This window comes from Calliopsis andreniformis, unplaced genomic scaffold (genome assembly GCF_051401765.1).
Source record: "Calliopsis andreniformis isolate RMS-2024a unplaced genomic scaffold, iyCalAndr_principal scaffold0135, whole genome shotgun sequence".
NCBI classification, from domain to species: domain Eukaryota; kingdom Metazoa; phylum Arthropoda; class Insecta; order Hymenoptera; family Andrenidae; genus Calliopsis; species Calliopsis andreniformis.
In genome coordinates, this window is record NW_027480544.1 from 1,113,344 (window position 1) to 1,137,728 (window position 24,385).

Genomic DNA, 24,385 nt, shown 5'->3' on the forward strand with positions numbered 1-24,385 from the left:
AATAAATGTTTATTAATCAAGACTAATTATAATGTCACGTAATATAGAAATATTTTCTAATTAATTCAAATGTAATCCTTTCAATATCCTAAAATAAGAAATATACAATTTAGACCACTTTCATAATTATGGGCACATATATATACTAATATGTGAAATCCTAAAACTTATATATATAGAATTGTAGGATGTTAGACACGTTTAGTTTTAAGCTTATTGTTAGGTATGATAATTTACGACTGGGTCGCGTCGCACGTTAAAGGACTGCAGGCCTGGCGAAGCGAACGGCGCAAGGCATTTTTCCTCGACCAGATGGGGAAATGTCGTTAGGTTTGGAAAACCCATTCAAGAGGCCAAAAAGAACGCAAAGCGTGGGGCAGTTGACCGAACACCTCGGAAGGAGGAACAACCACGTTGTATTGGGCGAAAGGCCATTTTTGTCGCGTTGTTGGTAGATTATCATTAGGTTATAAGTACGATTGCTGGTGTGTTACATTTCAAATATATTTAATTAACTCTAATTTTGATCGCACTGACATTTGTTTCCTATCATACCATCTAAAATAATCCCACAGAATAAATAATTCATTAAATTCATGCTATTCATTCGTTCATTCATTCATACTTTTTAAGAAATAAACAAACGAAATTATTTTAATTTTTTTTTATTTAAAAATAAAAATGTTATAAGTGGTATAATTGTAATCTGTGAAAAAGTATACAAAAATTAGAATTATTTGAAATAAAAATTGAAAACAAAAAGAATTAAAAGCTACCACGAGATTCGAACTAGGCACCTACAGATTATGAAGGAATGCCTAATTCACACTCAACTAAGATACTTTCTGGTAAAATTAGTGGATTAAACTATAACTTCTGAAACAATTCCAATTGTTTGTTTATAGTAAATAATAACTATTGAAGAATAATGATTTGTAAATCACCTTTACTTGCTACATTTTCATCGATCAAGAGTCACTCACACTGAACCTCTCGTACTGTTTGCAACGAGTGCAAGACGTTGCGAGTATTCATTAGCAATGTTATAATTTATACATTTAGTGAACAATAAACAACATTTATCATAATATAATGACAAAAACATTATAGGGGTATATATTTTTCGTAAAACCACTCGTTTCAGGGCCCAATTTCGCACAAAATGCAGTTTAACTAGGAATGTTATTATTTTGTTTATAACGTAAAAATTCAAAATTCTATTTCAGCCGTATTTTGTGTTTTGGTTCATAGTATTTGCATACAAATTTGCAAAACGATCGATCAGCATGTTGTCAGTGAAAACAACGACAATATACTATTTTTTAATATATTTTTTAAATAAATTGATATTTTTAAAAACTATTTACATAGGTGGATTCGTCGTTCAAAAATACAGAATCGCCCCATTCATATCATTTTGCTATACGCATTAGTTTTGGAGATATTAAACGAAATATGTGTCAGATACTCCTAGAATTCGTTTCTTATTTTCTTCAGAAATGTAGGCATCTGGCCAACGTCAAGTCCCAAGAGTTTTTTTCAACCACTTCATACCATCATAAAAACGGCCTCCCTGCCAAGGACCCAAAACTTTCTCTTTACCCTCTTTTCCCCACTAAGCTTTTCCTTGTCCTTGCACCCCCTTATTTTGTCAGAAAGAATTAGACCACTGAACTGAACACATCGTTTTTGTAATAAAGAGTATTGAATTATATATCTCGACAATTCGTGTTTAATTTGCCATCCTCCGGGTATACGACATATGTTTTCCACCCCCAACTTTGGGGGTGGTTTTCACACCCTTTAGATGAATTAGAAGCAATAAAAAAATACGTGTCGAATATTTTCGGCTATTCTACAATCCTACAAAGTTTCATCAAAATCGGAGACTTTCACCTCGCGATGTTCCCTTATTATTAAGTATCAAAATCTCGGCTGGAGTTGGATTCGTTCGAGTTCTCCTGATGGGCAGAATTGTAATATGTACATACATATATGTGGCAACAGCGTAACGAAACTTTCAATACATTTTGGCAACTAAGCCTTTCTTGCGTCTGATTCGTGTATTCGATGAATACGCTATTCAGCTGTCAAATTCTAGATTACATTTACCGACTGATCTGTATTTTTATCGATGCTGATGGTAATATGACCAATTTGATTGAGATATACCATTAACGCTTCTAACGGCAAATCGTTGAACTATTTTTGTGTCAAAACGGGTGCACAACGAAAATTACGCTTTACGCCTTCAAGAAGTGTTAAATTGAGGAAAATCGCATTTCCACGATATTGTGCTAATTCAAGGAAGTGTGCTCTGGTGTGCTATGAGCTATGAACCATTAAATCGTGAGATATTTGCGAAAATGACACTTCGGCAGCCATCTTGCTAGTTTACAACAGCGTCTGTTTCATGCTTACAGTTTGTAATTTTACAGTTTTCTCAACGTATAGTGTTTATTGGAGTTTAAACGGACCAGAGCACCCTGTAGTGAAGTCTACTCGTGGGTTCTGTACCCGCGAAAAATTCATTTATGCAAGTATCGAGACGTAAAGCGTAATTTGCGGAACCGTTTGTCTCTCTCGCTCATCGCGTATACGTGTATGACTTTCTTTGCTTGTGTGAGCGCACGCACACAGCTCAAAACACAAGGAGTCTGCCCCCTTAAAGCATACTAAAGTTAATTTTGAATTGCTCACTGACATCGAAATGGTTTTGTTTACCGAGCGGTGTATACGTGGTGGTTTGAGTCAATGTTCTGGGAGATCTGCGCAAGCCAATAATAAGTATATGTTATCCTATGATACATCGAAATCGTCATCGTACCTCATGTACTTTGATATAAACAATTTATATGGATGGGCAATGTGTCAACCATTACCATATGCAGGATTTCAATGGATCGATAGTGTTGAAAATTTTGATGTATCCTCAATTGCAATTGATTCATCGATAGGTTATATTCTTGAAGTTGATATAGAATATCCACAACATCTACATGATGATCATGCTGATCTACCGTTTTGTCCAACACGTGCCAAATCCCCTGGTAAGAAACAGGATAAGTTATTAGCTACATTATACGATAAGGAGCGTTACGGTATACATTATTGCAACTTACAACAGTGTATTCATCATGGTCTTCACATTACAAAGATACAACGCATTCTCGAATTTAATCAATCACCATGGCTTCGCGATTATATAGAACTCAATACTCAATTTCGAACACATGCATCAAATGATTTTGAAAAAAATTTGTATAAATTAAAGAACAATGCAGTATTTGGTAAAACAATGAAAAATGTTCGAAATCATGTTGATGTAAAACATCTGACAAAATGGGATGGAAGATTTGGTGTACAGGCAATAATCTCAGAACCTAACTTTCAAAGCAGAAGTATTCTTTCAGAAAATTTAATTGCAATTGAGTTGCGTAAACTTATGATTAAATTCAACAAATCAATTTACGTTGGTATGGCCATTCTAAACATATTCCACTACGATTATATGTGTCCATTACACCAACGAAGATGTAAAATTATGTATACTGTCACAGACAGTTTAATTTATTATATTCAATGTGAAGATGTTTATGAGATGATGAAATGCGATATCCATAGATTCGACACCAGCGATTATCCAAAAGACAATGTATATGGTATACCGCTTGTCAATAAGAAAGGGCTGGTTCGATGAATTATGAAAACAGTGATTCAATAATGACTGAATTCATTGGACTCAGAGCAAATGCGTATGCTTTGAAAGTGTTTGGTAAAAAAGATGTCAAAACGTTGAAAAGTGTCAAAAACAATGTTGTTGCCAAAATGATCAATTTCGATGATTACAAGCATTGTTTACGCAATGCATATGAAATAACTCGTCGTCAGTCATTCATAAGATCTAAATTGCATAAGGTATATATTGTAACAAAATTGAAAATTGCTCTCAGTCCATATGATGATAAGCGATATCTTATATCTGATTCAAATGATACACTAGCTTGGGGGCATTATAAAATAAAATTGTAAAGGATAGAAGCTGTACAATAATAGATTAAAATTATTTTACGAAAATCGATTTATTTGCATCTTTTATATTAACGTTATAGCAAAAACATCCTTTTATGTTTACAGTACATTATTTTCATGTATCCATGAATTGCGTGAATTATCAAACCTTAACCATTTAACATATACTTTATCATCCTACTTACGTAATACTTTTTCCACTAAATACACATCGGGATTGATAACGCGTTGTAATTCATGCTCATAAAATCCTCCTGCAATAGGCTTTCCGCATGAATCTTGCAGCAGATAAGTCACAGGATTAGTTATCTATACTTTGATTATCTTGAACACTTCAGGAGTCCAATATGGTGTATATCCTTTGTCGGAAACGGTTTTGTATTTGCTGACGCGTACAGAGACACCAACCTTAAATCTCGGTGAAGCAGCAATCTTTATATGGCTATATACTGTGTTCAAAAGCTTACCAGCAATTGTAGGGGCAACACCACATGGTCGCATTCTAATAGTCCTATGTTTCCGTATGTTGTATTCAGCCACAAGGTTCGGTAATGCGTCGATCCATCTGTATGTTCCAATGAGTACAAATAGTTTCCAAATAGGATGCTTTAAAGTACGATTAAAACGTTCCTCGATGGACGCCTTCATCACTGAATATGTTGAATACTGATTAATATTATGTTTTTTTAAGAATCTCTGTACATCAGCATTGTAAAATTTCTTTTCTTGGTCGGTTTGTAAATTTTTGGGACATCGATCTCGAATTACTTTTGCAAATGCTTTGGCTACTTCGAAACCATTTTTTGTTTTGAGTGGTACAACCCATGCATATTTGCTTAATGTATCTGTAACTGTGAGTATGTAATGATAACCTTCATTGAATCGTGAGTATGGACGCATCTCAACCATATTAGCTTGCCACAGACCATCATATCCATGTACGATAACACGTCTGCGGGGGAAATTTCTTCGTGCTGACGCATGCAACTCCTTTACAAGCTGTTGGTTTTCGAGGCTATGCTTTTCCTTAGATTTCATTGATTTTTACATTGTTGTTACTGCTGTAGTCTGTTATATAATCTTCCTCTTGAGAATGAGGGTTCAATACATGCAATACTTGTCGAACATCATTTTGCAGGATTATTAAATTGTTCTGAAATGTAGCCAATCTTTGTTCAAATTCCTGCTGTATTTGTTGAACATTATTCTGTATTGTTACCACATTGCTTTGAAATGTGCTCAACTTTTTCTCAAATTCCTGCTGTTGAACCTTTAAGATTGATATGCATTGTTCCAAGTACTGCTTATTGACTGCATCTGTGTTGACCTCCAGCTGTGTAACATTTCGAATTTTGTAGTATTTTGCGTCAAAGTTGGAATCAATCATGTAGAGCGCGTTATCGAGCATATAATTTCGAAACATGCCACTCCATTTATACTACTATACTGGTGAGGTCTCATACTTTCTAAGTGATACCCCAAACTTATTGATTAACATTTCGTTGAGAATAAATCAATTATGAGCTTGCAGTTTAATTTATAATGAGACCTGCTTCGCGAAGTTCTTCGATAATCGACAGAAACTCGATGTCGTGTGAATTTTTACCCGCTTGACGCGATGCTTCTAACAAACGCAGGCGATCTACTAATTCGTTTGGATCATCCCAAAGTATATAACCGATTTGGTTATTGTTTACTGCCATAGCATTTGGTATATGCTTGTTAACTGTTATGACATTTGGTGTAGTATGTTCAAATCTTCTACCTGTTCGGCTCTTAATTGCACGAGCAAGTAGGGGAGGATTTATACAGAGTGTAACAGAAATGTTGCAGTTGCTTGAAAGTGGTGACTCAGGGGGTGATTTGAAACTACTTGTTCCTTACCGAAAATGTAAGATGAGGCTTCGCTAACGAGTTATTAACGAAAAACACCGGCCAGTGAGAGGGCGAGGTTGCCGTCCGAGCCAGCGCGGTAGCGTTGGGTACGCGCGCTAGATGCTACGGTTGTACTCCGAACAAGAATGTCGTCATTCATCGTAGAAAATAGCATTAGTATGAAAACTGAAAGCGACACAATAAATAATACCGAGTCCTTTTTCTGTTTATCACTTGAAGTGAATAATTAGTTAAAATCGAGGAAAACTACGTGCAACGCAACGACACGAATACGTAAATTTCTTATTCGCATAACGTATAAACAAAAAAGAAATACAACAAAAAATAAAGGGACGGGAGAACAAACTGCACCTGTAGTTTGTCAACTTGTGTCACTGGGTTACTGTACCGCTCCTCGTCACCGACCGTCGAAATGGTTTATGCTAGTGTAACAACCAGTCGCGACCTCATTTGTGAGGAAGTCCAGTGTCGCAAGACATTTCCTCTTAATAATTAATAAATAATAAGCGATAATCAAAATTCGAACAGTTGCAGTGGAAGAAAAACCCTAACCTCGAATCCTCAATCGAATCCTCGATCGAATCCTCAATCGAATCCTCAATGAAATCCTCAATCGAATCCTCAATCGAATCCTCGCGCCAGTGACACGCGGCGCGCGTGCGCACGGGATCGGTACGTCATCAGGGCGACATCCTATCGCATGCGATGGAACACACGCTGACGACAGGATGACGACCGAATGATGACAGTACAAGCCAATCAACAAACAACGCTCTCTGTACGCCGGCGCAAACACCACCAGATGCATGCGCTGAAAACCCGGAACCAATAGAGGACGCATATCCTGCGATGACTCCTACACGCGCAAGTGCAACACGACGCTACCCCTACACCGAGGTCAGTCCTTGGGCCCAAAAGAGGGAGGCAATTTCCCTGTATAAATAGGGCAGCGCCAGCCCCAGCGGAGAGCCTTCTTCGAAATTACTAAGTGCTAAAATTTAATCAGTGTTAAAATAATAAGTGTTAAAAACCCTAGTCCTCCCCAAAACTCCGAACCTCGCTAAAGCAGCTTTAACTAGCTCCTTGATCCTCTAAATTGAAGCAGTTTTGATTAGCTTCTCCATTACCGACTGAGACAGCTTCAACTAGCTCCTTAGTCTTTCCTTGACGCATTCTATCACTGCCACCTGCTCAAATTAAGATTAATTAGTATTTTATTTCTATTAAAATCTAGTGATAAGCATTCATTGCATAGTGATAAGAATCTACTACGCAGAGGACTAAAGGTAGTACCATTATAAGAATAAAGTTAAGAAACCTATTATTGTAGAACATTTAGCTAATAAATAGTTTCTTGTTATATTTCAAAAGAGAAATCATAGTCTATGGAACTCATTTCTTAACCGCGCGCCACACGAATCCTACCCCCTTATTCACGGGTAAGCCGCTCTATCCGTGAACGTTTTATGTACGACACACGATCCGTTACACTAGGGTAGAATTTTATCAAAGAAGCTCCCTCCACCCTCACATAGTTTTCCATCGTTCTATTATTAGTTAACTTTCACTGCGACCACATGGTTGAGAGAGAGAAAAATCAGTATCTGTCAAGAAAACATGTGCTTTGCAGAAGTGCACAACGAGTACCAACAAGCAGTTTTACAAAAGTGCTCACTCCATTCTTTTACTGACTACGTATCCAATGCTTCGAGACAGAAAACAGACACATCGTGCATCGGTCCAAAAGGGTCCGCGAAGAAGAGGAACTCTTTTTCGTCCCCGAAGAATAAGAAAAAAATTGTGGGCACCATGTGTCCAGTTGTCGCTGTTAGGACCAGTCTAACCGCCTTAGCAGAGATCAGGGGCACGCATTAGGTAATTTATGGCTTTATTGCTCTGATTTCGAAGGAGACGTGACCTCGGAGTGTCCGAACAAGGAAGGTCTGAGGTGCTTAAACTACGTGGGGGTACAAGGAGCTTCTTTGGAAAAATTCTACCCAACCACAAACTATTTCGACGGTCGATGACCAGGGTCGGTACAGTGACCCAGTGACATAGATTTACAAATTGCAGATGAATTGTATTTAATTCATTAGTGATTATTACGTTTTAAATCTAACGCAGACTACTTTCAACCTTTTTGTCTTCAACGTTAATTCTCCAATTCTCCGTTCATTTTTTTTTGTTGCATTGCTTTTTCGTTTATGCGTTATGCAAATATTTTCATACTAATGCTATTTCCTTCGACGCATGCCGACTTTCTTGTTCGGAGTACAATCGTAACGACCAGCGCGTACCCAACGCTACCGCGGTCGCTCGGGTGGCAAATTCGTGCTCTCATTGGCCGGTGTTTTTCGTTAATAACTCATTAACGAAGCCTCATCTTATATTTTCGCTAAGGAAAATGTTGTTTCAAATCACCCCCTGAATCTGCCGTTTCGAGTAACTGTAACATTTTTGTTACTCCCTGTATGTTTATATTTGAATCTTTTGTTACGCCATGGGGCTTTGAGAGTTAAGATCACGCTTGTGTGCATTGGTTACCATCAATTTGCTGTTGTATTTTTGTTTATTAGTATCAGTGTACACTGCATCGTCAGGAATTCTGATAAAAATTAATTCATATAAACCTGGTGTTTCAATGTATTTGACATCATCTATAAATATATTATCGTCCTTGTCTGTATTGAATTTTTGTGCACCTATGTATTTGATACCTAATGGGCCAAGGTAGCTATGAAGTGTTTCTTGACCTTCGGATGTCTGTAGTTGCTGTCTAGCAGATGTTAGAATCGATCCATTAGTAGTTTCAAAAACATCATCCTCATCGATAGTCGACGATTGCACCACCAGATCCACTGATATAGAAGAAATCGATGACTTGGTTCGTATAACATTTTTTCGTTCCGATTGAATTGGTGTAGAGGTCATGAATGATTTATCCGATGAATGTTTCCGTTTTATATTATTCACTTTTAATTGTACAGGTGTTATTGGATCATTCAAATTAGTATTTGAACTTGATAACAATGATTCATCAGCGTCCATTGCAGAGACAGTTTTCACAATCTGTTCATCAGCTTCCATTGTATAAGTATTTTCCGCAATCGGTTTTAAGGGGTCGACAAGTGGTTCAAAATATCTGTTCAATGCAGCATCTTCATCCATCTTGCCTGTTTTCAAAACTCGATATTTTTTGCGAATAGATTCACTTGCGTTAGCATCTTCCTTTGCAATTCTCTCACGGTCCTTCATATCTGGTCCATCAATCATTGTTTGAACAGAAACGTTCTTCTCGCACCGCGCGACAATTAACAATTGATTCCATTATGCTATTGCAAATTCATTAAATCCTCTCCTGTAACAAGAAAGTTCATTAGACATCGAGCTATCCTTATCGATCACAACAAACCCATACTTGTGTTGCCAACAACTACGACACAATGTTTTGAAATCATCAAAAGACATGTTTTAATTATGTACCATCCTGTTTAAACAGAATTAACAGATTCGCACTATCGCGTATAAGATGTTTGGGAATTTTTTATTGCGTTTGACAGGGATAGAAACAGTCTACCTTTGAATGTCTCCCAATTGAAAAATACTCTCTAATCGTATCTTGTTTGTCACATGCTACGTCACCAAAAATGAAAATTGAATTTGGAAGCGATTACTGTGGCGAAATAACATCGCAATTGTTTGAAAATTTAATATAACCAATTTCATCTATTGATGCCAATAAATTCTCCAAATAATGATATTTCGGCTGCTGCAGGGACTTTGAATACACGTAGACATTCTCAAATAGTACACCATAAGGGCTTTCTAATAAACTTATTAACACGTTGGTCTTCCCACAATTGGATGGACCACAAATAATTCCACGTATAGTGTTTGGTAGCATATTGCCATGTCTGTATCCCATGTTGTTGCCAGTTATTTGAATTCTATTGTCGAAATTTTTTACACGTATAATCATTGATTGTCTCACGAACCGCATGTTTTCAAGATTCTGAAACATACGCATCCATGGCGCTCTTATATACACATTCACCAAATTAAGATTTGTTCACTAGTCGAAATGTTTCCCATCGTATCAGATGACATCAACATTCATGATTTAACCTCTGAACAGTTGAAATATATACCAAAGAATATTTTATTGCACAAGTTTGATACATATATTGACAATTTGTGGGATAAGCTTCCGGAATATATAAAAGCTGATAAGGAGGCTCAAGAATATCGCCGGTGTTTGGAACACTACAATCGTCCTTGGCAGCAAACACATATTGATGGTCCAGAACCACTGATTAAAAGCTGTAGTGAATGTCTTCGGCAAAAGTAAAAGCTGGTAGTGGGTTTTTGAATCGAGCAATAAACGCTCTTCCCATTGAGTTGCATATGCCTGGATATCAATTTTGTGGCCCAGGAACTCATCTTTCGAAGCGATTATCAAGAGCTGATTCAGGCATCAATCCCTTGGATGCTGCATGTCGTGAGCACGATATTGCATATTCGCATAGTAACAATCTAGGTGAGAGACATAGAGCTGACGATATACTCGCTGACAAAGCGCAAAAACGTATCACTGCAAAAGATTTGACCCTGAGTGAAAAAGCTGCAGCTGCAACACTTTGGGCTGCTATGAAAACTAAAACGAAACTTGGAATGGGAACAAAAACAAGAAATAAGTGCAAAAATAAGACTGGAGCAAAAAGAAAGCGGATACTTCCAGTTGCAAGACGTGGTTGTATTTTACCTATTTTATCATTGTTACGTGTTCTGGGCTCACTAGTTTGTGGGGCAGCGGAGGTAGCTAAGGCGATAAATGATAAAAAGGCTACGGAAGGCCAACTGGAAGGAATGCAACGTCACAATCGAGCTATGGAAGGGCGAGGAGTTTATCTCGCTCCGTATTGTGCCAATTGTGACAATTGTGCCTACAATTTCTACAAACGGTTGATAGTAAATTTAAACGTTGAATCTTTGTAATCATTATTCAGTATGAATTGGGCTGTTTCTTGAAACATGTCGATAACATTTACGTTAAGTGGTAAGAGTAACATTCTGGCGGTAAGCTAATTTCTGCCTGTAGATTTGAGTGATGATATTTATGAGCTTGGTCTAACAGCTTTTGAAACATATAGTACGATACCAAGTGTGAATTCTTTCCATAATACATATTACTTTGATAAGGATGACAAAGCAATAGTGATTCCCGATGGATCATATGAGTTGTATGCAATAAGAAAGTATCTGAATCGCGCAATTATGCAGACTACTCGTCGTCTAATAATTATTTAAAAACAGATGTATCTAAAATGGATATAGACTTTGACATTAATGACGATGATAACAATGCCTATGATAATTTATTAACTCGGGCTAATAACAATACTATGAAGAGAGAAATAAAGTGTGCTTATCGAATAAATTTTACCAAACCTAACAACATTGGTTCATTGTTAGGATTCTCATCCACTCGCGCTTTGAAACAGAATCAGCGGCATGAATCGGATAGCCCAATTAATACCATGGATATAAACATTATTCGAGTAGAATGCAATATAACTGCTGGCGCATACAACAATGATAAGTGCGCACATACGATACATGCATTCTCCTCAAACGTACCACCTGGATATGAAATATCAGAAACGCCTGCTCAAGTCATTTACCTTCCAATCATTGCACGGAATATTACGGATCTAACAATACGCATCATAGATCGGACTGGACGGTTAATTGATTTTCGTGGAGAAGAAATTACAGTAAAGTTACACATTCGGTGATGTCGATAATACATGTATTACATGTACTACATGTATGTCAAGAAAACTACCCGAAAACTGGTTCCTTGTACAATGTTCTGGGGTAAGTGCCGTGGGATTTACACAGCCCTCTTACCAAAATGCATAGCCTTCCCCACTCCGTGGCCAGATCCTTTAGGAACAATATTCCCATTCTTTTGCAATACGGTATCGGACCGCTTGCCTTCTCTAAACACTCGCTCTTCTTTTAAACAGTCACACAACACCCGGTAGCTGGGAAGTCCAACGTAACCATCAGCCATCGGTTGCCAACGGGACTGTTTAGTCTCATGCATCCTCAATTAGCCACACGTAAACTAAGACCCTATCATAAATCCATCAAAAACCAGTCATCATCTGGCCATCCTTCTCAAATTCTCTCTTAAAAATACGTTGACGCTAACATGTAAATCAGATGTTTGTATTCAACGAAACACGGCATCAAAAAACGTTTTCCTTTACAAATAAGACTGCATACGACATTAAGGCTTCCCCTAAATACATTGAAAGGAAAAAAAAGAGAAGCTAAGTGCAGTGAATATCGCATTTTTAAAATCATTGGGATTCATTGTGCATAATTACTAAAAAACAGTGAATATTTTAAATATTGCTGAACAACCCATGTTCGACGATCGTTTCGTCAAGCTTGAAACTCATACATATAATCCGTATGCTAACTCGATGTTTGGATATGACGATGAGATTAGAATACCTATACAACAACAAGATCTATACGCATTACATGTGAGAGTTTTCTAAACGTGGAAGGCAAGGTGGTGAGAAAACATCGAAATGATGAATCAATTATAAAGTTGGGAAATAATTGCATAGCATTCATGCTTGACGAAATTCGATACGAACTGAATGGTGTGGAAATTGATTACAATAGAAACGTTGGAATAACTAGCACACTTAAGAACTACATATCATTTACATGCGATGAAGATAAAATTATGAAGAATGCTGGATGGAACATTAGATGGAACGATGAGAAGAATGTAAAATACCATTTCAATTTTTGCGTACTACTAAAAATTTTATTCGGATTTTGTGAAGATTATAAACACATAGTAATTAATGCTCGTCACGAATTCATTTTAATACGATCACGCAATGATAACAATTGTCTTGTAGGATCTTTAATGCTAGAACCTGAAATCGAATTATTTAAAGTACAATGGCGCTTACCACATGTGATATTGAATGATATTACTAAACTATCATTACTACGTGTTTTAAAAAGTGGACGAAATCTGAGCATGTGTTTTCGTTGTGGGATCTGTATGAGTATCCTCTGTTACAAACACGACTAAGCATTCTTGGTCTGTTAAAACGGCTACACAATTGGAAAAGACGCGATATGTAATTTTTGCTTTGCAAACGGGTAAAAAAAATGTAATGAGTGAAAATGCTACAGAGTTTGATAACGGTAAGCTATCCAACGTGAAAATTTATCTCAATTCAGAATTTTATCCATATGACGATCTAAACACTGATTTCAACAGAAATAAATATGCTCTTTTGTATAACATGTATATACATTTTTCTAAGGCTTATTACGGATGTAGCAATAGACAAGCGTTTCTAACGATTGATGAGTTTCTACAACATGGTCCTCTCATGGTGATTGATTGTTCACACCAAAATGATTCAATCAAGAACAGTACTGTGGATGTGCGTATAGAATTTGATTGTGGTGAAAATATTCCAGCAAATACTACAGCTTCTTGTCTCATTCTACATGATCGGGTAATCAAATACAATCCATTAACAAATATTGTATGCAAAATAAACTAATAAATAAGAGTAAAAACATGTATTTTGAACTATTCAATTACTAATTTTGAATGTTTAAGAGAAATTGCATAATATATATGTATTCATTTTATCAAAGCATATATTTCTTCTTCTTCTATCCCTCCCCCATTTCCTTTAACGTAATAGTAAAAATGATTTAATTACTTTAATGTAATGATTTAATTGCTGTGCGATATAATTCCATTGTTATTTAATAACATTTTGAAGTATATAACATTAATCATAATAAATCATTGCACGATGTGGTTTAATTGTGATTTGATATATAGTTCAATCATCTATCACCTATGGTTCAGTTGTGGATCGATATGGTACAATCATGGTTCAGTTGTAGATCCATGCGGTACAATCATGGTTCAGTTGAGGCTCGATGTGGAACAACCATGGTTCAGTTGTGGTTCGATGTGGTGCATTGATGGTTTGATGTAGATCGATCATTGTACAATTGTAGTTCTATTATGGTTCGACATGGATTGATCATTGTTCAATGTGGTTCGATTGTGGTTCATTACGCTTAAACCATAGGTCGATATAGATTGATTACTGTTCAACATGATCCGACTAATGATTGATTAAAATTTTGATTACAGACCAACAATAAGCATTATTTAATATAGTATTAATAAGATGCAGTTATGATTAGAAACATGGTTCTGATTCCTGAATATACATGTATCACACAACACATCACTACATTGTCTCTGTAGCTGAACGCTGTGAGACTGTAGAATCTTGCCATGCAGGTGAAAGATAAGAATGATTATCTAGTGGGGACAAAACTAGTGGGGATAGCTATATATAATGTTGGAATATGGAACAATTTTAAATAAAAAGGAATTTGATTTTTTAACTCCACGCACGGAAGAAGTCTGTACGATATCTGATCTCACATGAATATATTCAAAAGTAAATAAAAAAACCATAGAAACAAGACAGAGCACTTTCTGTATCCTTCGATACTTTCGATACTTGTTTTTGTTCCTTGATTATATAATCTAACAGGCCCCCTCAAAAACAAGTCGGTGCTGTTCATATTAATTGTACATTAATAAGTCTAATAAGTGTACTACGAGTATTACCGTACAGACTGTCTACCTTGTGCTTTATTTTGACTCTAATTCTGGGAACAAAATACAAATGGTCCAACATTCGTTGCAAGGGAATGGGGAAACCCAGAAAAACCCATCCAGACCATACAAAGTATATACAAAATAATAATAATTTTTATGCTTATATTAATCTTATTATTCTAATCCCATTTTTGCTCTAAATTCCAAATATTTGCTTGCTGGCAACGGCTTCGTTAAAGCATCTGCTAGTTGATCACCTGTAGGAATATATTCAAGTTTTATTACATTCTTTTCAACTTGTTCTCTTGAAAAGTGGTATTTTATGTCTATATGTTTTGAACGCTTATGGCTACTTGGATTACTCGCAATATTAATGCAACCCATATTGTCTTCGTAAATTATTATTGGATCAAAGACATTTATATTAATACTGATTGCCAAGGATTTTAACCATAATGCCTCTCTCACAGCTTCAAAAAGAGCCATGTACTCTGCTTCTGTGGACGAGACAGCCACTGATGTTTGCCTTTTCGTATTCCAGCATATTGTACATTGTTCATATAACTTAAATAAATATCCCGTTGTGCTCTTACGATCTGTATTTTCATTACCTCCCCAATCAGAATCGACATATCCACTAAATAGATTTTTATAATCAATTTTAACATATGTTAATTTAATATCAGCAGACCCTTTAAGATACCTCAGAACCCTTTTAAGATTTTGCCACAGTTCTCTGTTATTTTTACTTGAGTATCGACTTAAAATATTTACCGCTATGCTTAAATCGGGTCTCGTACAAATCATTATGTACATCAAGGATCCAATTAAATTACGACAAGGTGCATTATACTCTTCTTCTGAATTCAAAGCTACATGATCTAATACACTTGGAAGAGGTGTACTTACGGGTTTGCAATCTAACATATTAAATTTCATAAGAACAGTCTTAATATATGCACTTTGATCCAATGTTACTTGTCCATTAGTTCTTTCCACTTTTATTCCAAGAAATAACTTAATTTCATTTAAATCTGTCATGCAAAATCTATTTTTCAAATAATTTTTGAAATTTTGCATTGTCTCAGATTCAGCAGTCATAATCACTAGATCATCCACATATAGTACCACATATATATTCTTTAATATATTCTTTCTATCTAATATATAAATACAACGATCCGCTGATGAATTTCGGAAACCTTTCTCTAAAAGAGCTTTTTCGAACATCTCAAACCAGCATCTGGCTGATTGCTTGAGACCATACAAAGCTTTATTCAATTTACACACTTGATTATTACTATCACATTTAACACCTTCGGGAATTCGCATATAAATTTCTTCCCTTAAAATACCATTTAAAAATGCCGTCTTAACATCCATTTGATGCACTAGCAAATTATGCTGATTAGAAAAAGCCATAAGAAATCTAAAGCTTGACATTCTAGCTACAGGTGCAAATGTTTCATTATAATCTTCTAAATATTTCTGACTGAAACCACGGGCCACTAATCGAGCTTTGTATTTTAACGGATTTCCGAATTCATCATTTTTGATCGTGAATACCCATTTACAATCAACAATGTTCTTATTCTTTGGCTTCGATACCAAATCCCAAGTTTTATTTATGACTAACGAGTTTATTTCATCGGCAATAGCTTGTTCCCACTTAGCTCTGTCATCTCTAGTTTTAATTTCATCAAATGAGTTGGGTATTTTACAAATTATCGATTGAGCGCATAAAAGATAATCATCGTCATTATTAAATTCATTATATGACATAGGAGACTGTCGCTTAATCCTATCACTCCTTCTAGGTTCTATACTATCTTTTAATTCTACCACTTGATTATTTTCTGGTCCCGATACTCCTGTTACATCTGTTTTAGTTACAGATTTACTTTTCTCTTGATCTACCATTACTTTAATTCTCGGCTCTATCATATCTGATTTATTGTTATCAGATTTTTTTCTTTTTAACACATCTGATTTTTGATTATCAGATTTATTTACTTCACACTGTATATCTACTGATTTCGGCACTTCACGAGATGCATCAGTTTCACATAAACCACGTTTTAAACCTATTCCCTTTGTTACCGGCCGAGATTCTAAGTAATTAATTTCATCAACTATTACATCTGTTACTATCTCAAATTTCCCATTTTCTACGTTCCACACTTTGTATCCATTTGGTGTAAACCCTACCAATATACATTTATAAGACTTTTCGTCAAATTTCGATTTCCTAACTTTATCATGCACATACACTGTGGAACCAAACACTTTTAAATACTTCAATTTGGGCCTTTTATTATGCCACAATTCAAATGGGGTTTTATTAACATTAAGAGCTTTCGATGGGGTTAAATTAATTAAATATGTAGCAGTTAAAACTGCTTCTCCCCAGAACTCTTTTCCTAAACCTGCACCGCTTATCATTGCACGTGCTTTTTCAGGTATAGTTCTATTCTTGCGTTCTGCAACACCATTTAACTGAGGAGTTCGCGGAACCGTTAAGTGATAGCTTATACCCTTTTGTATACAATAATTTTTCATCTCATTAGATAAATATTCCTTGCCATTATCACAGTATATATTGACAATCTTTAAATTAAAACGTGCTTCACTTTTAGCAACGTAATCCTCAAAGATTGTAAAAACATCTGATTTATTTTCAAGTTAATACGTCACACAATAATGCGTAAATTCATCTATGAAAGTTATAAAATACTTTTTATCATTAATTGTAGAAGGAGTGATCGGTCCACAAACGTCTGTGTGAACAATAAACAATGGCTGCCTAATGTGACTTTTATCTTTTGCCTTTTCAAATAGCAATTGTGCTTGTTTTCCTTTAATACAAGCTTCACATATATTATCGTCTGGAATTACTTTTTCAAGATACGTCACATCCTCCACCATCTGCTTATTCTTCAACTGTAAAAATTTTGCCTTTCCTATATGCCCTAAGCGCCTATGCCATAATTCATAATTATTAACTATCTTATTAGAAATATAAGAATTAAGTGAATTTACTCCTTTTTCGATGACATCAAAATCTATAAATATTAAATTATTTGAAGGCTTACCAATCATCATCATTTTACCGTTTTTGATTATTTCGACGCCCCTCTCATTGAAAGTTATACTCATTCCTTTTTGCTGCAACTTTCTAACGGATAGTAAGTTGTACGGCACGTCCGGGCAGTACAATACGTCCTCCAGAACGCCTTCAATTCCCGTATTGGTGGTCACAGGTATCTGCCCCTTCTTCGATGCAATTATATATTCTCCATTTTTCGCTATCGAAATCCTGATGGGTGGATCAAGTATGGTCATATTTGAAAATACATTATCTTCTTTGACTATATGATCCGATGCTCCAGAATCCAGGATAAATGTTAATTTTCCGGTTTTCATGACCTGGTAGTCTCCGGTCATAAAGGCATATCCCGACACGTTGTCGCTTGTAACAGCTTGCGTCGTCTGAATTGTATGTATATTTTGATTTTTGTTTCTTTGTTCTGCTCTATATTGGAGCCTCTTCTTATAGTAATAACACTCTTTAATCTTGTGTCCTGTTCTTCCACACTGATGACATTTTCCGGTAAAAGATTGTCTATTCGGCTTGAATGTATTTCCTCTTCTAATGTTACATCTTCTATTACTTCCTCTTTTAAAGCGTGTACTTCCAAAATTATGTGGTCTTTGATTTTCCACTTCAGCTTGGAGTACTTTCGCGCTGGTATCCAAATTTTCACTTTCAATTTTCGTTTCATGATCCAACAGTCTCTTTTTAACTATGTCAAGTGTAATTCTCGCTTCTGTCATCATCGTCTCAATGACAGTTGACACCGTATCATATACTTCGGGCAAACTAGATAACAAAATTGAAATAGTTTCGTTTTCCCGCACAGTCACACCCGCAGCTGATAAGTCTGTGACTAAATCGTCAAACACTTCGAAATGATCTTTCAACGAACTGTCACTTTTCATTTTCAATCTTAAGAGCTTTTTCCCAATGGATAATTCCGTAGCCGTACTTTGACTCTCATACACTGAACCTAAACTTAATATTATTGATTTTGCTGTACTTCCCGGAGTGTCATACTTCAAATGCGTATCAGATAAATATTGCTCAACAGTGCATTTGGCAATGCGTTCCGCCTTCGACCATACTGCGGTGACAGGAACTGGTGGTTGCTCGTCAAGAACTTTTAATACATCGAGCTCATATAATAAATTACGAACTCTATGCTTCCACGCGTTGTATTTCGTACCACTGAATTGCTGAATGTTTCTCCTGTCTTTGGACATCTCCATCGTCACGCAGTTTAAAGTATTTTACACTTAATTGATTAAAAAAAAACTAAACTAATTAACACGCGATACACTTAATTATTATAGAATGAATTCTGGGCCCATAACCTGTTGGAATATGGAACAATTTTAAATAAAAAGAAATTTGATTTTTAAACTCCACGCACGGAAGAAGTCTGTACGATATCTGATCTCACATGAATATATTCAAAAGTAAATAAAAAACCATAGAAACAAGACAGAACACTTTCTGTATCCTTCGATACTTTAGATACTTGTTTTTGTTCCTTGATTATATAATCTAACATCAATCCTCATTCTTCAATCCTCAATACCCAATCCTCAATCTTCAATCCTCAATCCTCAATCCTGAATTCTCAATCCTCAATCCTCAGTCCTCAGTCCTCAAACCTCAATCCTCAACCCTCAGCCCTCATCCTCAATCCTCAATCCTCAATCCTCAATCCTCAATCTTCAACCCTCAATACTCAAACTTCAATCCTCAATACTCAATAATCAATCCTCAATCCTCAATCCTCAATCGTCTGTCTTCAATCCTCAATACTCAATCTTCAATCCTCAATCCTCAATCCTCAATCCTCAATCCTCAATCTTCAATCCTCAATAACCAATCCTCATTCTTCAATCCTCAATCCTCAATCCTCAATTCTCTATCCTCAATCCTCAATCCTCAATCGTCAATTCTCAATCCTCAATCCTCAGTCCTCAGTCCTCAATAAACAATCTTCAATCCTCAATCTTCAATCCTCAATCCTCAATCCTCATTCTTCAATCCTCAATACCCAACCCTCAATCTTCAGTCCTCAATCCTCAATCCTCAATTCTCAATCCTCAATCTTCAATCCTCAATGCTCAAACCTCAACCCTCAACACTCAGTCCTCCCTCTTCAATCCTCCATCATCAACCCTCAATCCTCAAGCGTCAATGCCCAATCCTCAATCCTCAACCCTCAATCCTCAGTCCTCAAACCTCCACCCCGAATCCTCAATCCTGAATCCTCAATCTTCAGCCATACGTCCTCAACAATCAATTGTCAATCCTCAATCCTCAATAGAATATCCTCATTTCACAGTTTTCAAAACTCAATCCCCATTCTTCAATCTTCAAATCTCGATCAACAAACATCAATTCTCATCACGCAACCCTCAACACTCAGTCCTCAATCTTCAATCCTCAATCCTCAATCCTCAATGCTCAATCCTCAATCCTCAATCCTCAGTCCTCAATCCTCAATCCTCAACCCTCAACCGTCAGTACTCGTCCTCAATCGTCAACACTCAATCCTCAATCCTCAATCTTCAATCATCAATACTCAATCTTCAATCCTCAATCCCCAATCCTCAACCCTCAATCCTCAATCCTCAATATTCAGCGCACAACCCTCAACCATCAATCCTCAATACTCAACCATCAATCCTCAATTCTCAATACTCAATAGAATATCCTGAATTCTCATGGTTCAATACTCAATCCACAATATTCAATAATCAAATCTCAATCCTCAAACATCAATTCTCAACACTCAACCCTCAACACTCAGCCCTCCCTCTTCAATCCTCCATCATCAACCCTCAATCCTCAAGCGTCAATGCCCAATCCTCAATCCTCAACCCTCAATCCTCAGTCCTCAAACCTCCACCCCGAATCCTGAATCCTGAATCCTCAATCTTCAGCCATACGTCCTCAACAATCAATTGTCAATCCTCAATCCTCAATAGAATATCCTCAATTCACAGTTTTCAAAACTCAATCCCCATTCTTCAATCTTCGAATCTCAATCAACAAACATCAATTCTCATCACGCAACCCTCAACACTCAGTCCTCAATCTTCAATCCTCAATCCTCAATCCTCAATCTTCAATCCTCAATCCTCAATCTTCAATCCTCAATACTCAGTCTTCAATCCTCAACCCTCAATTCTCAATCTTCAATCCTCAATACTGAATCTTCAATCCTCAATCTTCAATCCTCAATGTTCAATCCGCAATACCCAATCCTCAATCTTCAATACTCAATCCTCAATCCTCAATCCTCAGTCCACAATCTTCAATCCTCAATGCTCAATCCTCAATCCTCAATCCTCAGTCCTCAATCCTCAATCCTCAATCCACATTCTTCAATCCTCAATACCCAATCCTCAATCTTCAATCCTCAATCCTCAATCCTCGGTCCTCAATCCTCAATCGTCAATCTCCAATCCTGAATATTCAATCTTCAAACCTCAGTCCTCAGTCCTCAATCCTCAATCCTCAACCCTCAATCTTCAGCCCTCAGTCCTCTACAATCAGTTGTCAATCCTCAATCCTCAATAGAATATCATCAATTCACAGATTTCATTACTCAATACTCAATCTGCAATCTTCAAATCTCTATCCACAAACATCAATTCTCGTCACTCAGCCCTCAGCACTCAGTCCACAATCCTCAATATTCAATCCTCAATCCTCAATCCTCAATCCACAATCCTCAACGTTCAATCATCAATACTCAATCTTCAATGCTCATTTCTCAATCCTCAATACTCAATCCTCAATCTTCAATCCTAAATCTTCAATCCTCAATCCTCAATCCTCAATCCTCAATCCTCAGTCCTCAAACCTGAATCCTCAAACCTCAAACCTCAATTCTGAATCCTCAATCCTGCATCCTCGATCTTCAGCCCTCAGTCCTAAACAATCAGTTGTCAATCCTCAATCCGCAATAGAATATCCTCAATTCACAGTTTTCAATACTCAATACTCAATCTGCAATCTTCAAATCTCTATCCACAAACATCAATTCTCATCACTCTACCCGGAACGCTCATTCCTCAATGTTCAATCCTCAATCCTCGTTCCTCAAAACTCAATCCTCAACCCTCAGCCCTCATCCTCAATTCTCAATTCTCAATACTCAATCCTCAATCCTCAGTCCTCAATCTTCAATCCTCAATAACCAATCTCCAATCCTAGATCCTCAATCCCCAATCCTCAATCCTTAATCCTCAATCTTCAATACTCAATCACCAATTCTCAATCCTCAATCCTCAATCCTCAATCCTCAGTAATCAATCCTCAATCCTCAATACTCAATCGTCAGTCCTCAGTCCTCAATCCTCAACCCTCAATCCTCGTTCCTCAAACCTCAATCCTCAACCCTCAGCCCTCATCCTCAATTCTCAATTCTCAATACTCAATCCTCAATCCTCAATCCTCAATCCTCAATCTTCAATCCTCAATCCTCAACCGTCAATCCTCAATCCTCATTCTTCAATCCTCAATACCCAATCCTCAATCTTCATTCCTCAATCCTCAATCCTCAATCATCAATCCTCAATCCTCAATCCTCAATCCTCAATCGTAAATCTTCAATCCTCAATACTCAATCTTCAATCCTCAATACTCAATCTTCAATCCTCAATCCTCAATCCTCAACACTCAGTCCTCTCTCTTCAATCCTCCATCATCAATCCTCAATCCTCAAGCGTCAATGCCCAATCCTCAATCCTCAACCCTCAATCCTCAGTCCTCAAACCTCCACCCCGAATCCTCAATCCTGAATCCTCAATCTTCAGCCATACGTCCTCAACAATCAATTGTCAATCCTCAATCCTCAATAGAATATCCTCAATTCACAGTTTTCAACACTCAATCCCCATTCTTCAATCTTCAAATCTCAATCAACAAACATCAATTCTCGTCACGCAACCCTCAACACTCAGTCCTCAATCTTCAATCCTCAATCCTCAATCCTCAATCTTCAGTCCTCAATACTCAGTCTTCAATCCTCAACCCTCAATCCCCAATCCTCAATCTTCAATCCTCAATCCTCAATCCTCAATCCTCAATCCTCAATTTTCAATCCTCAATACTCAATCTTCAATCCTCAATCCTCAATCCTCAATCCTCAATCCTCAATCCTCAATACTCAATCTTCAATCCTCAATACTCAAACTGCAATCCTCAATCCTCAGTCCTCACTCCTCAATCCTCATTCTTCAATCCTCAATACCGAATCCTCAATCTTCAGTCCTCAATCCTCAGTCCTCAATTCTCAATCATCAATCCTCAATCCTCAGACTTCAAACACCAATACTCAACCCTCAGTCCTCGTCCTCAATCCACAACCCTCAATCCTCCATCCTCAATCTTCAATCATTAATATTCAATCTTCAATCCTCAATCCTCAATCCCCAATCCTCAACCCTCAAACCTCAATATTCAATACTCAATCCTCAATCTTCAATCCTCAATCTTCAATCCTCACTCCTCAATCCTCAATCCTCACTCCTCAATCCTCAATCTTCACTAATCAATCCTCAATCCTCAATACTCAATCGTCAGTCCTCAGTCCTCAATCCTCAACCCTCAATCCTCGTTCCTCAAACCTCAATCTCCAACCCTCAGCCCTCATCATCAATTCTCAATTCTCAATACTCAATCCTCAATCCTCAATCTTCAATCCTCAATAATCAACCTCCAATCCTAGATCCACAATCCCCAATCCTCAATCCTTAATCCTCAATCCTCAATACTCAATCCTCAGTAATCAATCCTCAATCTTCAGTACTCAATCGTCATTCCTCAGTCCTCAATCCACAATCCTCAATCCTCGTTCCTCAAACCTCAATCCTCAACCCTCAGTCCTCATCCTCAATTCTCAATTCTCAATCCTCAATCCTCAAACCTCAATCCTCAACACTCAATCGTCAGTCTTCAATCCTCAATACTCAATCCTCAATCCTCAATCCTCAATCTTCAATCCTCAATAATCAATCTCCAATCCTAGATCCTCAATCCCCAATCCTCAATCCTTAATCCTCAATCCTCAATACTCAATCCCCAATTCTCAATCCTTAATCCTCAATCTTCAATCCTCAATCCCCAGTCCTCAATCTCCAATCCTCAATGCTCAATCCTCAATCTTCAATCCTCAGTCCTCAATCCTCAATCCTCAATCCGCAAACCTCAATCCTCAACCGTCAGTCCTCGTCCTCAACCCTCAACCCTCAATCCTCAATCCACAATCTTCAATCCTCAATACTCAATATTCAGTCCTCAATCCTCAATCCTCAATCCTCAATCTTCAATCCTCAATCCTCAATCCTCAATCCTCATTCTTCAATCCTCAATACCCAATCCACAATCTTCATTCCTCAATCCTCAATCATCAATTCTCAATCCTCAATACTCAATCTTCAATCCTCAATGCTCAATCCACAATCCTCAATCCTCAGTCCTCAATCCTCAATCCTCAAACCTCAAACGTCAACCCTCAACCGTCAGTACTCGTCCTCAATCTTCAACACTCAGCCCTCATCCTCAATCCTCAATCCTCAATCCTCAACTCTCAACCCTCAATCTTCATTCCTCAATACTCAATCTTCAATCTTCAATCCTCAATCCTCAATCCTCAATCCCCAATCTTCAAT

General features: G+C 37.0%; 2 protein-coding genes across 2 annotated transcripts; one reads left to right on the plus strand and one right to left on the minus strand.

The window, feature by feature from the left end:
• The first annotated feature begins 2,710 nt into the window (after positions 1 to 2,710).
• Positions 2,711 to 3,700, plus strand: LOC143187683 (uncharacterized). The gene has a single exon (XM_076391920.1). It carries the CDS (start codon positions 2,711 to 2,713, stop codon positions 3,698 to 3,700), a length of 990 nt encoding a protein of 329 aa, XP_076248035.1.
• Positions 3,701 to 4,283: 583 nt separating this feature from the next.
• LOC143187684 (uncharacterized) lies at positions 4,284 to 5,455 on the minus strand. The gene is made up of 3 exons (XM_076391922.1): positions 5,150 to 5,455; positions 4,500 to 5,058; positions 4,284 to 4,440 (listed from the first exon to the last, which is right to left on the minus strand). The coding sequence occupies exons 1-3, from the start codon at positions 5,453 to 5,455 to the stop codon at positions 4,367 to 4,369; spliced, it is 939 nt and encodes a 312-aa protein (XP_076248037.1). The 3' UTR covers positions 4,284 to 4,366.
• Positions 5,456 to 24,385: the final 18,930 nt, after the last annotated feature.

What these genes read in the sequence shown, in the direction of transcription:
- LOC143187684 (XM_076391922.1), bottom strand. Translation starts at nt 5,455, where the DNA reads ATGTTTCGAAATTATATGCTCGATAACGCGCTCTACATGATTGATTCC. An exon ending in TGCAAAATGATGTTCGACAA is followed by an intron (nt 5,059 to 5,149) that starts GTATTGCATGTA and finishes ATGAAATCTAAG; the next exon opens with GAAAAGCATAGCCTCGAAAA. An exon ending in TGTTGCCCCTACAATTGCTG is followed by an intron (nt 4,441 to 4,499) that starts GTAAGCTTTTGA and finishes CCGAGATTTAAG; the next exon opens with GTTGGTGTCTCTGTACGCGT.
- LOC143187683 (XM_076391920.1), top strand. Translation starts at nt 2,711, where the DNA reads ATGGTTTTGTTTACCGAGCGGTGTATACGTGGTGGTTTGAGTCAATGT.